At 40.5% G+C, this 14718-nt stretch overlaps 1 protein-coding gene across 1 annotated transcript in view; it reads right to left on the bottom strand.

The window, feature by feature from the left end:
- Positions 1-14718, bottom strand: part of LOC120716109 (extracellular matrix organizing protein FRAS1-like) — a 104630-nt gene that overhangs the window by 75553 nt on the left and 14359 nt on the right. Inside the window, exon 3 of the mRNA XM_040003490.1 lies at positions 10832-10863. Within this exon, the coding sequence (XP_039859424.1) occupies positions 10832-10863 (32 nt within the window). The remainder of the gene's footprint in view (positions 1-10831; positions 10864-14718) is intronic.

Here is a 14718-nt window from a genome sequence, read left to right as displayed (position 1 = left end):
TGTCTGAAGACAAAAATGAAACGTGAGGTGGCTTTCAAAGTGCAGTTTTTTTTCCTTCATGTATTTATTGAGTTTTAAACTTTTACAATAACAACAGCATTAAACAAAACAAAAACAACAGAACAGAACAAAACAGACAAAAGCCCCGCCCCTCCCTGAGCCTGGTTCTGCCGGAGGTTTCTTCCTGTTAAAAGGGAGTTTTTCCTTCCCACTGTCGCCAAAGTGCTTGCTCATAGGGGGTCATATGATTGTTGGGTTTTTCTGTGTATCTATTATTGTTGTGATTTGGCGCTATATAAATAAAACTGAATTGAATTGAAAACAGAGAACCTGGCTTAAGAATAGAAGTAAATAAATAGAAAATCCAGATACTATGATTATGAGATAGAGTTAGCAATACTCAGTGGCATGCTTATATTATACCAGGGCCTGTGAGAAAATAGCAGAAATATCCAAACCGGCGTACACCATAAACGAGTCCCATATTTTATGAAACCTGTTGTCCCTACTATGTAACTTGCATGTTAGGAAGTCTAGTCACACATATTCCAGTACGTCTGCTGCCACTGAGTCTTAGATGGGGCCGTGTGCGTGCTCCAGTTCAACAGGACACATTTCTTTGCAGTCAGTCAGTGCAGTTTTGAGAAAAGTGTAAAATCATTTAGTATTTAAGTCTTGACTGAAAGGTATTTATCGTTTTGTCACAGACTTGAAGTCACTGTCAAACTTTGTATATTGTGACAAAAAGGTTTTTGTTGTTTGTGATTTTTTTGCACAGGTGAGTCTTTCCTATAAGATGGCCTTAACTGCTTTGGGAACTGCATCAGCGCAATGAAGAGTAACTGTAATGAACTGATAGTTCAAGATAGCGCTGCAGCATTTTTAACAAAAAAACATGTTGTGGATCACAGTATTGGCCTAAAATAATAAAATTACCTTCTAGCTGCGATTTAACTGCATACCAAAAAGTTACAGTTCCTAGTTTTCTTAAATTAGTCAGCTCAGTCCTTTCTCAAAGAGAATATCTATATTTTTCACCCACTTTTGAATATTTAAAGACTGTTAAAACACCTTCAGTAACAGCTAACGGACGTGTTGTTCTAATAATAACAAAGGTTTAATTATAATGTTGCCTTCATCCTTATGATCACGCGTTATCATCAAGAAAACGCCAACAAAACTAACACTTCAGACGTCTTAAGTGGAACCTAGTATGCTTTTCATTATTTTGTATTATATAGTTACTGTTTTCAACAGTTTAGTTAAATTTGTGTAAATCTTATAAGTTACAATCTCATGTTTCAGACTGCTCCAAATGCTCGATTTCCTGTATTTCGTTCTCCTTTTTGGATTCGTATGATGTCATAGCAGATATTTATAATATGGTCATTTCACCTCACAAATGGCAGCTGGTAACAAGGTTGTTATGAGAGAGAGAGGAGATAAAACAGCTTTGTCCAGAGAGAAGATGAGCTGAAGGGCTGCACCAAGACCCAGTGTAAGATAAATAAGGATTATTCTGAATTGTGACTCATGCAAAGCTACTCTAGTAAAGCCCAACAATAATAAAATGGATAAAAATGATCATATTTGGTCTGCTTCAAATCAAGTTGGGTTTTCCTGTAAACAGTAATCAGACTGTTGGTGACAAAGATGCCCATAAACCACTCAGGAGCCAGAAATTACTGCAATATTCATTCAGTTTAGCTTTTTCAGTCGATGTTTCCTCTGCTGGTTTCAGGTGACCCCAACCAGCCCGAGGAATTCGTAACACGCTTAGAAGAAGAAATTGCTGACTCCGACTTTCTGTCTCATGCGAGTAAAGTGAAGTCGGGTCGCTGCTGTCAGATTTTGCACATTCTCCCCGTTGACTTTGTTTTTGTCGCAGACTGTCACCTTTCAAATCGAGCTTTTTCTGCCCAAGCCCTCATCCTGTTTTCACTTTCATATCTGCTTTTGGCATTTCAGTATTTTCTGTTTTTCTGCTCTTGGCTCACTCCTGCAGCCGTGATGTGCGCCTGGGGTGAATGTCTCATCACTCAGGGGGTGTACAGAAATGAGGTCTGATTTGATTCGATCACATGGGTGGTTTGGAGCCCTGTATGGAGAACAGCAGTGGTCCTGTGGTCAGTGAGGAAATATCACTACAGCTTCTGCATTAATCCACAAAGGAGCCTTGAAGAAGACAGTTTACCTCGATATACATATTCAGTCTAACAGCAGTCAGATCCTCTTACTTCTTTTAATATCATTTTTCACCACTGAACCCTACGGGGAACTGCGCTGATGGTTATGAATATCCGTGATGAGGATATTACACCTGGCACAGACGTCTCTCTCTCTCCTTTAAAAGAGCTTCTGTATTTGCCTTCTCTGAACTGTTTTAATTCGAGTTGGAGATGAAGTTTTTCTAGCTAGTTTTATTTTTAATTTTTTTTACAGTCAGGCTCATCAAACTCGAGTTGTGAAGTGTGTCGGGCAGCAGCGGTGATCAGACAAATTGCTGAGATTGTTTTTCTGACGGTGACTGGAAGTCTTGTGCAAAACTATTTTCCTGAGAGATCACCTTGGAGAGCTGCACACACGTCGAAAGCTGTGATGCGTTTCCACTGCGGGAAAATTATATACGGAGTTTTACTTCAGAGGGGAGGCCGTGTGAGGAAAAAGTGATGAGGGCTACTCAGATTCAAAAGGTCCACAATGTCACCAACTACCTGACTCGCACACCCTGAAAAAGCAACATTAATGGTGTTGATCATTCATATGCTTTAAATGTTATTCAAACATATTTACAAAATTCTTCTTTCTGATTGGCTCGTGTGAGTCTGTTTAAACTATTCATCAGGATGCTTCAATATTTAACCATCGCTCTATATCAGTGCTCCACAATCTGTTGACTATAGCAACAGCGCAGAGTCTGCACCAGCTTTGGAGACAAAGTTAGAGAGGGAAGGCTGAGATGGGGTTAGGGAGGAGGGATGGTGGATATGGCGACCATGGCTCAGGGGGTTGGGAAGCGTATCTGTAACCGGAAGGTCGCCGGTTCGATCCCCGGGCTCTCTCTCCTGGTCGTTGTGTCCTTGGGCAAGACACTTTACCCTACCGCCTACTGGTGATGGCCAGAGGGGCCGATGGCGCGATATGGTAGCCTCGCCTCTGTCAGTCTGCCCCAGGGCAGCTGTGGCTACAACTGTAGCTGCCTCCACCAGTGTGTGAATGTGAGAGTGAATGAATAGTGGCGTTGTAAAGCGCTTTGGGTGCCTTGAAAAGCGCTATATAAATCCAATCCATTATTATTATATATTTGACAATGGATGTTGAATTGAAGATTCATGGATGTAGTGAAGGAGGGCTGGTGTGACAGAGGAGGATGCTGGGATAGGGTGAGATGGTGGCAGATGACCCACTGTGGCGACCCCTGAAGGGAGCAGCTGAAAGAAGTAGAAGAAGAAGGACCGACTGACTGAGATTAAATCTATTTAACAGCCATAGCAGGGGTAATTTATCACTACTGAAACTAAACTGGAAACAAACAAGAACAGTCTGAGATGGGAAACCAGCACCATGGCATTTTTTTCTTATTTTGATTTGACTTGTAAAGTTATGATGTGAAGTTATGAACACTTCCAAAAGTTCCTGAATCTAGATCTGGAACGAAAAGACAACCAAGCTGTTGAGTCTCAGTGTCCTGCTTTAAATTGATACACCAATTAATCTTATAATTCATCTTTAGAGACTGATTCGTTGGTGTTCAATCTTCTTTTGATCTCTTCCTCCTCTTCACCGATTGCATTTTATCGTGTGTAATAAAACAATTTGCTTTACAAATAAACTTCACAGTTATTATTATTCTAAGTTGGGCCAAGCCCCACTACTCACGCTGCCCATAACTTTTTGAATAATCCTGCTAACCAGCAAACACACAAACAAACAAACAGATAATCATAATCTACTTGGTAGATGTAAAAAAAAATAGGGGGGAGGAAAGATGTGGGGTGAGTGGTCATGGTTTCGGGGTCAGGCTGTGGCTGAGTGGAGCGAGTTTAAACAGCATGTCGTCCAATTAAAAGTGTTTATAATTGTTCCAAATGGCTTCCCTTGAAGGCAGAGTCAAACTATCCACACCATCATCACCACCTAATGCAAAGAATGAGGGTATCTTAGCATTAATTAACAGCAGATAGTGCTGAGACCAAAAGGAGAGAGACGTCACAAACCTTGAGCATGTGAGAATGTCTTCAACGCTGCACATTTCACCAAGCAGCTCCCTCAAAGCAATAACTGCTCTAAAGTCGACCATTATTTGCTCCAGCACGTTCTTATATGAAGACATGAAAGCTATTTACAGGCTACAGCAATTCAAACAAAAGGAAGTGATCACAGTGTCAGTTTTGCACGTAAACACCGAACACGTGGACGACTCTAAGAACCGTCTGAGGGGCTGCAGAGAAATCAGAGCAGCTCAAAGAGACAAAAGATTTGCTTTCCCAAGTGCAGAGCAACAATATCCATTACCCTTTAATTGTTTACTATGGTGTGAACTCTCTGCGTGTGCATTATCGTGTGCATAATTGGACATGTCACAAGCTCAGCTGAGGAAAATAACTACTGGAGTCCTACTGAGAGGAATAACAAAGCAGTTCTTACTAAATCTGGAGTAAAAGTCTAAATATGCATGGAATGAGTCAGGACTGGAAGAAACTTCATTCTTCTAAAAACACATTTAGCAGTTCACTCCAAATGACACATTACTGTAATGTATCATCTTTAAAATGCAGCGCTGAAGGGGTGCAGGACAGGTAGGAACAGGCATTGTTAGGTCAATCCCAGCTCTGCTTCTTTGTAAACATACAGCTCGGACCTCTGTCCCGGTAGCGCTATTCTTGAGGTGCCCTATATTTTGATTCCTTGCGGACGGGTGACTTGCAATGCCAGGAATTCAAGCCTTGAGGGGCAAGTGATATATTTGGACATGGTGCTGCATGTTGTGGAGGCTCGCTGTCCTTCACTGCAGGCTTTAAACTCTTTTTCAGCGGCACGTCAGGCCCGGTGGCACACTGCACCGCTGCAATAAGTGCGAAGCATGAATCTGTCAGGACGCATGTACTACACGTTACCCACAATCCCCTCAGCTTTGTACTGTACCGCCTGAGGGTGACTGAGAAACCTGAACTCCTGCCGACAGAAGAATTTGATTGTTTAGGAACAAAGGCTTTCTATTTTTCTGTCACTACATATTTCAGAGAAATTACGCTTCCTTTACTCCACAGAAAAGTAAGAACATGAGGTAAGATCATAAATACTACAAACCTTTCTGTTCTGGTTTGATAGAATTAGATTTTAACCATAAACATAAAAGATGGAGTCACATTGCCTGAGGTTTTTTTTGTTTTGTTTTTGATTTTTTTTTTCTTTCCTGTTACTCCTTTAAAGTGGATCTTAACAGATTTGAACATGCATGAAAAGAAAACTGCAGTTCATCTAACTGCCACAAGAGGCTCTAAAGTGTCTCAAATTTAAAATGCTTAACTTTACAGCACTGGTGCTTTTAGACCACTGTAATGGATTATTACATTATTACAGTGTCGTACAGACACTCAAGAAGCTTATGCTTCAGTTTTGCTGAGTTCTAGTACTTAAACCAATGGTAAACAATACTCAGCAACTAAAATAACTAGTCATATATTGGGAAAAACATCTAAAAATGTTGGTTCTAGATTGGAGATATGAGGACTTGCTGCCTTTCCTTCCCTTAAAAACAAAAATGTGTAAGTTATGTAAAGACATTGTTGGGTTTAGGACTTCTGGGCGCTCAAAACAAGCAAAAGAAACAAAATACATAATTTATAATAAAATCAAAAGACTAATAATAAAAAATAAAGACACTTTATTTAGAAAGGCCAGAGAGTGAAACAGAGGTGACAGTCAAAAATGTATTCAGTTTAAAAACATTTAAATGAATCAATTAAATAAAGAGGCTCTTTCTCCGCCGGCAGCCATGTTGAGAAAACGCTGTAAGCGTTCAGGCTGGTATGAGCTGCAAGTTTGGGATATTCAGGATTTCCTCAGGGTGATGGCACCGCTGAAGGTCTTTCTGCAGACTGTTCAGGATGCTCTACAACCTCCAGGGCTGCAGCAGAGACACTGATTGTGATTCAGTCAGTGAAGAAATCCAAACAATGGGAAAGTTTGATCACGGGAAAACTTCTACCACGAGAATTCGACTCTTACATGCGGGAAAATTAGAACTTGTAAGGCCTTTATTAACATTGAATATTAATACTGAAGAACAAGTCAGAAAAACAGTAAGTATTTCTACAGCAGTGCTCACAGTGGTGCCTCCCGAACACTAATTGTTATTTCACACATTGGCTGTTGGAAGATCAGACAGTTTGCTGCCGGCTGTCTGAACGGTTACTTGTTCTGATTTCCCAGATGGCTGCTGTCAAAAGACAACTTTAATCCATCTTTGATGTAAAATAGACAGACCATATTGTCCGAATCTCGCCAGCCATCTGTGTGTCCAAATGTCCTTCTCTTCTAAATCAAAAAACATGCAGACATAAACTGTATATAAAAGACAGGAACATCACCAGTTAGTTAGTGAGGTCTCTGAATATGTGAAACAGTGCACGTTCATATCTTAGCAACTTAAACCATGCCCTTTTATCTTTACCTTTTTACTCTAATGGGGACGTTAACTTACATAAAGTATACTACTGTATTCATGAATACTTGGACCCAGCAACTGAGACCATGAATTTATTTGAAAACAACATCACGACATCAGAGAAGTCGACCCCTGCTGGCCATTAGCAAGAATGCAGCTTCAAAGAACTTTGCTTTTAGAAAGCATAGTTCATCTTTTATACGCGCTATCTGAACCCATGCATTACACCTACAGGAGCTGCTTAGCCGTTGAGACCCATGTCATGAAGCTCTGCAGTCACTCAGTCAGCAGAGAGTTGGCAACTTTTACGGCACATGGTGCTCTGCAGTTTAGTGCTGTGGTTCTGTGAATGCTTCCACAAATTCAGTCAAGCACCTAGCCGCGAGGTGCTTCATTTTATACCATATGGCAATGAGACTGAAAACACCTGAATTCAAAGATTAAGAGGAGTGTCCCTTGACATTTATCCAAGTATTACTGAGATTTGTGTGAAAAAGCTTTGGTATCCAGATGCAAACGTCTGAAAATCCTTTTAGAAACCCAGTTACATGTAGACCTGTAGACCTTGAAATCATGGCTCACTAAGAGGATCCAGCAAGGGAAGACCATGTCCTGTAATCTATGTCTGCGACTCTGACTGTGGAAATCAGATAAGTTCATTTCCTGGAATCTTAGAGTTTTAATAAAGCTCTGATTCAGAGCCGACACGTTCCTTTTAAACGTTTTAGTTTCCTGATAATCATTCATGTCCCTGATGACAGTTAAACTATATGATGATAACAACATGAACACATGCATACTGGATGTCAAAGCCCTTAGTAAATGCAGTACTTTTACTACTACTAATAAAAGTCTTCACTTTTCTTTACTGAAACAGTGAGGTTCATGGCAGTTCATGTGGCTGGAAATCCAGTTTTTCATGCAGTGAAGCCAACTGTGACACTTTTCCTGAAATGTATAAAAAAATGCTCGTATAGGAAAAACATTAACTCATGTTTGACTGATCAATCAAACCACACAGCGTGAGTAAAACCTTGTGTATTTGAGCAGGCCAGAGAGGGTAAATGAAACGTGTGAGCACCAGTTGTAAAAAATAAAACTGCTGTGTTTGTCAAACTTATGTCAAACGTATGACTTTAACCATGAAATCGCTAAAGCGCTGAAAATAGCTGCAGGAAGTCGCTGAGAAACATATGGGAAAACTGGCTCACTGACCTGATATGAAATAGGTCTGTGGTTTAAAATGCCTGTCAGCTCATATTTATTTATATTTATAATTACGCCTCTATGTCTTTATTAATTTAGTTGTGACGAGTGATCAGAATGATCTTTGTTCAGGCACTGACAGAGTAATTATTGGCATAAATCAAGCCGATCGCTAAACCAAATCAAATAAAGAAATTAAAGTCTGGAAAAAGAAGAAAGAGCACGCCGAGGACTTGTGATTATTTTCACCACAGAACCAAACACACAGAAGGCCCTGCAGGCTTTTACCGAGACCTGCACTTTAATCCGCGTGTTTCTTTTGCACATTTGTATCTATGGGCCCACCACTCCAGGTGTTGAGGGGCCGCCACTTACTTTGAACTCCAGGAGGGCCTTTTCCCAGCTGCGTTCGAACATGCTGGGACGTCCCTCCCGTCTCTCTGCCCTCATCTTTTTTCCCCTCTGTTCCACCCTCACTCCTCCTCCCCCCTTTTCCCTCCTAAAACACTAACTGAGCCATCCCTGTCTTTACGGCCCTGCTGCGAACATTCCCCTCCTTCAAAGCGGAGGGAAAAGTAACACAGGGGACAGGATGTGTTTGTGTGCATTTACAGGATTGCAGGTATGTTACAGCTTGCTGCTCTGAGCTTTGCTGTAATTACACTGATGACACAGCAGGAAAGAAGCAGGAGCTCATCATTAGTCTACCTGGGAACCGCAACTCTACTGCTGAGACCCTTGTTTAAGGCTTTTTAAGAGAGTTTACCATTTGCTGCAAGACACAAAGTGCACAGCAGCAAATTTCCTTCTTTTCTTTTGTTTTTCCTCAGGTTCAACTGCTAAAAGGAGAAAAAGATATGTTAAGGCTGAATCGTTTCAAAGTGCAAGCTGTGCTAATAATGAATGACTTTAACAGGTCAGCTTTTCTTTCTTTAAGAAGCCTCGGGAAGGAAACGCATTAGAAACATCATGTAGACCCTCAGAAGTCTTCACTTAAACCTGGCTGACAAATTTCTTTAAAGACTCGCGGCTCTTTCAGCCAAGGTTAAAGTCGTGTAACTCACAGGAAAAAAACAAATCAGGGTTTTTATTAAATATATAAAATCTTCAAAGAAAAGTGTATTCTGATGAGGCAAAGCATTATGACCACCCCTGCCTCAGGTGCTGGTCGTCCTTTGCCAGCCTGTTGAGTGATTCCTGTTTTAATGGTTTGGCCCTTGTTGGCCTGTTACACCTGTTTTGGCTTAATATGTGTATTTTCACTGTGCACATTTCATGATAACTTTTTTTATGCAGCTGCATTCAACAGACAGCTGAAAGACAGACATTAAACAAAGAAAGATAACGACATTAAACATTTGAAAAAGCATTAGCGAAATGTAGTCAGATCAAAAAATGGTCTTTTGACTCCACCCACTATCTCTACGTATATATTATGACATAAAAGATACAGTCAAATGTATTCCACCGTCTAACCCCCATGAAGGGAACTCCTAAAGCTAACGTGGACAGTGTTAGTGCTGATTTTAGTGCCAGTCCACATTAGCTGACAGTCAAAGCCTCTTGCTGAGTATCTGCAAGCTGCTTTGCAACCCACCTCCAGCCCAGATCATCATTTATTCTTTATCAGATTTAATCACTGCAGTGTTTGTTGTTATTGATGCTTACTCTGTTCAGTAATGCTAATCTTGTTGCTGCTCTGCCCTCGCGGGGCTTTGCATTTAAGTTCAAGAAAGGTCACGGAGGTCCCAGAATAGAGCCATATAAAAAAGAAACTTTATTTTTCATGATTCTGACTGAAATATGCTTTAAAAACTGCAAAGTATGTCCACTTTATGTTTGTCCTCATCCTTTTTAACATGAAATATGGTGCGGAAGCCCAAGAACAAACCTGCAAAGAACCCTGATCTTAACCAACACCAGTTGGAGCACTAACTTGCCAAACCAGAAGCAACTCCTGCAGCTCAGCAACTTGACAAAGGTTTGCAGTTATCTGGAATTAACCAGACTAAATCTCTATCTATCATATCGGGGTGAGAGCCACAGCTTCCATTCCAAGTGCTTTGCTAGTAAAGCAACATGATTGGCCCATATGTTTCAGAATTTAGCTGTTGATTGGCTCTTTGGAGTCTATTAGATTTACCGCCATGGTTCTCTCTTGCAAAAGTCATCTCCCAACATCACCCACTTTTCCCACTGCGTCTCAGTGTGAAGAACTCATCAATACCTGGTCCCAGAATCAAGCAGACAGACTGAAACCAGAAGAGTGCACCCGTGTGGTGTAAGGGGAAAAGTTAATAGGCTGGTCTGAGTTTATAATCATATAAATTACATCTGTGGGCAACCCCCGGCTGCCTGCACAGAGGAACAAAACCTCTCCTCATCTGCCGATGCCTCTAGCCAAACACGACAACTTTAAACATTAAAATAACTCTCAGCCGGGTTTAAAGAATATAAAGCAGAAGCACACCTCAGAGCGAAGCGCTGGATGTTAGCCAATACCCAGCAGATCCACAAGAGCAAAGCTCATCATAAACTTCTTTTAAACTTTTTTTAGAACAGCCTAACCTTCAATTGGCAGCACAGCAGGAGACAGCAGCTCATCTTTGCCAGTGACCCTGCATCGCGCTCTTTCATCGCCATTATCAAACACAAAGCCGGGATCTTCTATACATTATTGATGAGACACATCTTCTTAGCTACTTCTCAAACAACAGAAGATGTGCAGCAACTCCTACTGATAATACCTCGTACCGCCTATCCTCGAATACACACACACAGGTAAGAGCTTCAAACGTCAGTCACACCAACCTGCTCAAGTCTCCAGTGAATAATGCACGAGCTAAGACCCATTAAGCCATATAAACACAACAGATTCTGTGAACAGTAGGGACGGAGATTTAAAGCGGTGCTAGGCAAGAGGTAGGAGAGTACAAAAGGAGTTGGTGTACCTACCGCATGCAGCGCTCCTTCATAGATACAAGCTCCTGGGATGACATAGAAGGAAGAGAGGGAGAGATACAGAAAAAAACACACCATTAGTATCAGAGTTCAGTCTGAATCATACCTGTGAGATGATCCTGCAGATGGTTAAGCAGCAAACGAGCTGTATGAAGGATAATCAATTAGTTCCCCTGTTAAGATGCAGGTTTATAAAGTTCTTAGTGCGATGACAAGATCTGAAAGAGATCAGGACATGTCTGCAACACAGAGACTCGAGCCCAGTGGGATAATAATACAAAAACAAGCTTATAAATATTAAAGTTTCATGTTTGTAATTGACTAACATGCAGTTTTGACCAAACAGTTACACAGCAATGCACCACTTTGCTGTAGTTATGCTTCTAAAAAGGTTTGGAAATATGTAAACAGAGCTGGGATTTATTGAACCCCTAATAACTATGATACGCTGCAGAAATGAGAGGGGGTAGCTGAGGCTGACAGGTTGGGTTCCTATTACACTGTAATCAGGTAATCAATGTTATTCACCTGCCCTGTGAGTGGTTTGATACTTATGGCTAATCAGCATGTTTAAAGACATAATCTCATGTGTGGATCGCCAAGCAGCCGTATCAGAAGAGACCACACTCGAGTTTTTATTCATCGCATTAACGTTCTAGATTTTAAAAAAATCTATTTCACTGATTACTATGAACAGAACAATGAAATGACTGTTATAATGACTGTTATTTTCATATTTTATACATCTATTATGTTATTAGACCAGCTGAGTCGCTTAAAATTTCCCACCAAAAATGGAAAATTTTATAATTCCCTAAAGCAGGGGTGTAAAACTCATTTTATTTCATGGGCCACATGCAGCTCAATTTAATCTTGAATGGGCCAGACTAGTGAAACACTCCTTTCTGTCACTGTAAAGAAGTAAAACTACACATTTAAAATTAATGAGATGTCTTAATATAAGAAAAAGAAGTTTCAGTTTTTCTACATGTTGAAGAAATGTTGTAGTAAATAAAAAAGAGGAAATAGTTGTTGTCTTTTTCAATCTGGACCCAAGACAGGAACTTTTCTGTCATTTAATTATTTATCTGTTACTTAATTACTTTTGTGAACGGCAGCAGAAGAAGTCTTAATCAGGAGAAAAAGCTGTAAAGCTTATTAAAACACAGTTAAAAATCCCAAATCTATCCCGTCCACATATTCCAAAGCTATCGAATGGGCCAGATTAGTCTTTGCCAAAGCATTTCTGGGCCCCAGGCCTTATGTTTGACAACCCTGCCTTAAAGCAACCAAAAGTGGCCTTTGGCCTTCTTCATATCTCACACCAGAATACAGACAGACTTAAAAAATAAACCGTAAAATCTTTGCACTAATAAAATCAGGGTGAAAAGGCCATCGTCTGACTGATGAATAATGTGTCGAATGTTTTTAAATTGGCACGTGGAAACAGCAGGTATGTGTAAGTCTAATATTTCTGGTCGAGGTCGGTCTGTGAGTAAGCGAGAGAAATGTGAGAAATGCCCAGTCCATGACAGAAAACAATCCTTGAGACTAAAAAAGCCTGGAAAGACTAGAAATTGCTTGCGAGGTTGAAAACTGGAACCTGAGTAGAGGAACCAGGGGAGTATTTACACTGGGGAGAGTAATTAACTGATTGGACACGGGTCCAGAACTATGACATTGTGTGAAAACAGCCGAGTATCTAAAGAACCTCTATTCATCCACACTGCTTTTATCTGCAGTACCTTTACACCAGCTATAACCTTTCTCACTTCGATTGTGCTGCAAGCCAATCAGAATCCAGTAATGCATCTTCTTTGCTTTTTTCTGTCTCATTAAACCAAGCGTTTACCGACATTTGTATTCACGGTTCAGCTGGAAACAGCTGCCGTTAAAAAATTCCTTTAATAAATGTGAAACATGCAACCTTTAGACTGAAACTGCAGGGTGCCACTGATTATCTTTGCTCAATCTGAGAGCTAAATGTTTAACAAAAACACAAACAGACAGATGCACAGGCAGCACGCGCCTCGGCCCAGCCGGGGCTCCGAGCCTCACGACACCAGACCTGGGAAATCTAAGCTGGCTCAGGGGAAAGTACAGAGGTAAACATTTACCATAATGGTCGAGATGGGAAAACAAGAATACAGTTACAGTTATGCCCTCATAAAGGATGCCCGAGAGCGAGTGTGTTTATGCTGCTGCGCCATGCTATAGTCTCTTTATCACACTGTATGGGAGAAAGAGTGCTGTGTAAAATATAATCTGGTGGTTTAATCAGTTCGGGGAAGACACAGTGGAGAGGTTTACTCTTCAGTTCTGCCTGCTAAAGAAAAATCCAACTAACAGTTCAGATTGTAACTTTCCCTGCTCCCAAAGTACATGGAAATCCTTATTTTTGGTCTCACTTGTGTTTTAAACATACAGCCTTTTAGATTATTGTGAAAATCATCTATGATGGGAACAAAAGTTTGCTCTTTGACTGTTTTTTAATGAATTTTATTTACACAAGCGTCTCATGGCCCTTTATATTTTAGAGGGAAAATTCCACAGATCAGATCCTCTATGAAAGAATTGGGAACAATATGGCCACGCCCACCTGACCAGCCCACGTGAGGTAGATGGAAAATTAGGATTCAAATACAAATAAGCACACTTCATGCATCAGCTGCTGTTTTTCACATTTCAACTAACAAACTCTATTTGATAAACTAGTGATTTTACTGGAAATGACAATACAGGTTTTTTTGCTTTTATTTTGAAGGCAGCTTCAGTGTAAATGTGTTGCAACAAAGGTTTATAAGGGTTTTGAGTTTGCTAGCCTTGAAAGATGTCAGCTCATACTAAAAAAAGACATTTCAATTGAGAAAAAAGAAGGAAACTGACTGTTGCTGAGCAGGAACAGACATCTGAACCTTTGCTGCAAAATCAACAGGAACTCTTTACAGAGTGACAGCAGTCGAGACTAGCTTTGTGATTAAACACAGAATTACAAAAAAAAGCCGTTCTCCGATGGCGAGCTCATCAAAGAGTCCTTTGTGTACTGCTGTTAATTAATGCACTTGTTCAAGCCAAATGAGAAAAAAGGAGGCAGTCGAAAATGTGCCCCGTTCCAGGTGAACCCTAACAAGACTGATCAAGGACATTCGGTTGAAAACAAAGCAGACGAGTTTAACTTTTTCTCCTCGGTTTCTCATCTTTACTCCTGGACTACAGAAAGAGTTTGAGATTATGGAGCAGCTGGCAGCAATGCGATGAATGAATGAAACTACAACAGAGGCTGAAATGGGACAAACTGACAGATGTTACAAACGAAGGCTGTCCAAATCTGGCGGGGAAAACATTTCTGACTTTTGAAGGCAAAAGAAAAAGTGAGTGAAATGAAATCTGAACTGAAATGAGTGTTTTTGCATTGTGTTATACATCAGGTGTAGTGTGAGTCAGTGCTAAGACTGAACCATCACAGACAGCTTAATTCGCCGCTGACAGAGCGCTTCAAGTCAGCATCACCACTGGATTTTTTCTTCCTCTTTCAAAGAGGAAAACATTCCACAGACAAGGAGACAAGGATCTCCCTTTATATGTGAACAAACATTCTCAGTGATGCAGTTTAACAAATCCAGAGAGAGATCCTCTCTCAGTGACGATCAGCTGTCTGTTATCAGCTCAAACGTTGAACCGACTTTAATGCACATTCAAGCCTAAAACAGACTAGATTTCTCTCACTGGGGTCAGAGACGTAAAAGACGAGCTGAAAAACTGCAGGTGCAATCAAACTACAAGCAGCACTTTGTATAAAGTTAAAAGTCTTTGAAATTTTGTCAAAATGTGCACATTTTGTTCACAACTATTTTTGTGAAAGTTGTTTAAGTAGTGATAAA

Source organism: Simochromis diagramma, unplaced genomic scaffold (genome assembly GCF_900408965.1).
Source record: "Simochromis diagramma unplaced genomic scaffold, fSimDia1.1 OVJJ01000583.1, whole genome shotgun sequence".
In the NCBI taxonomy this organism is placed as follows: Eukaryota; Metazoa; Chordata; class Actinopteri; order Cichliformes; family Cichlidae; genus Simochromis; species Simochromis diagramma.
This window is presented reverse-complemented; position numbering and strand designations above follow the sequence as displayed.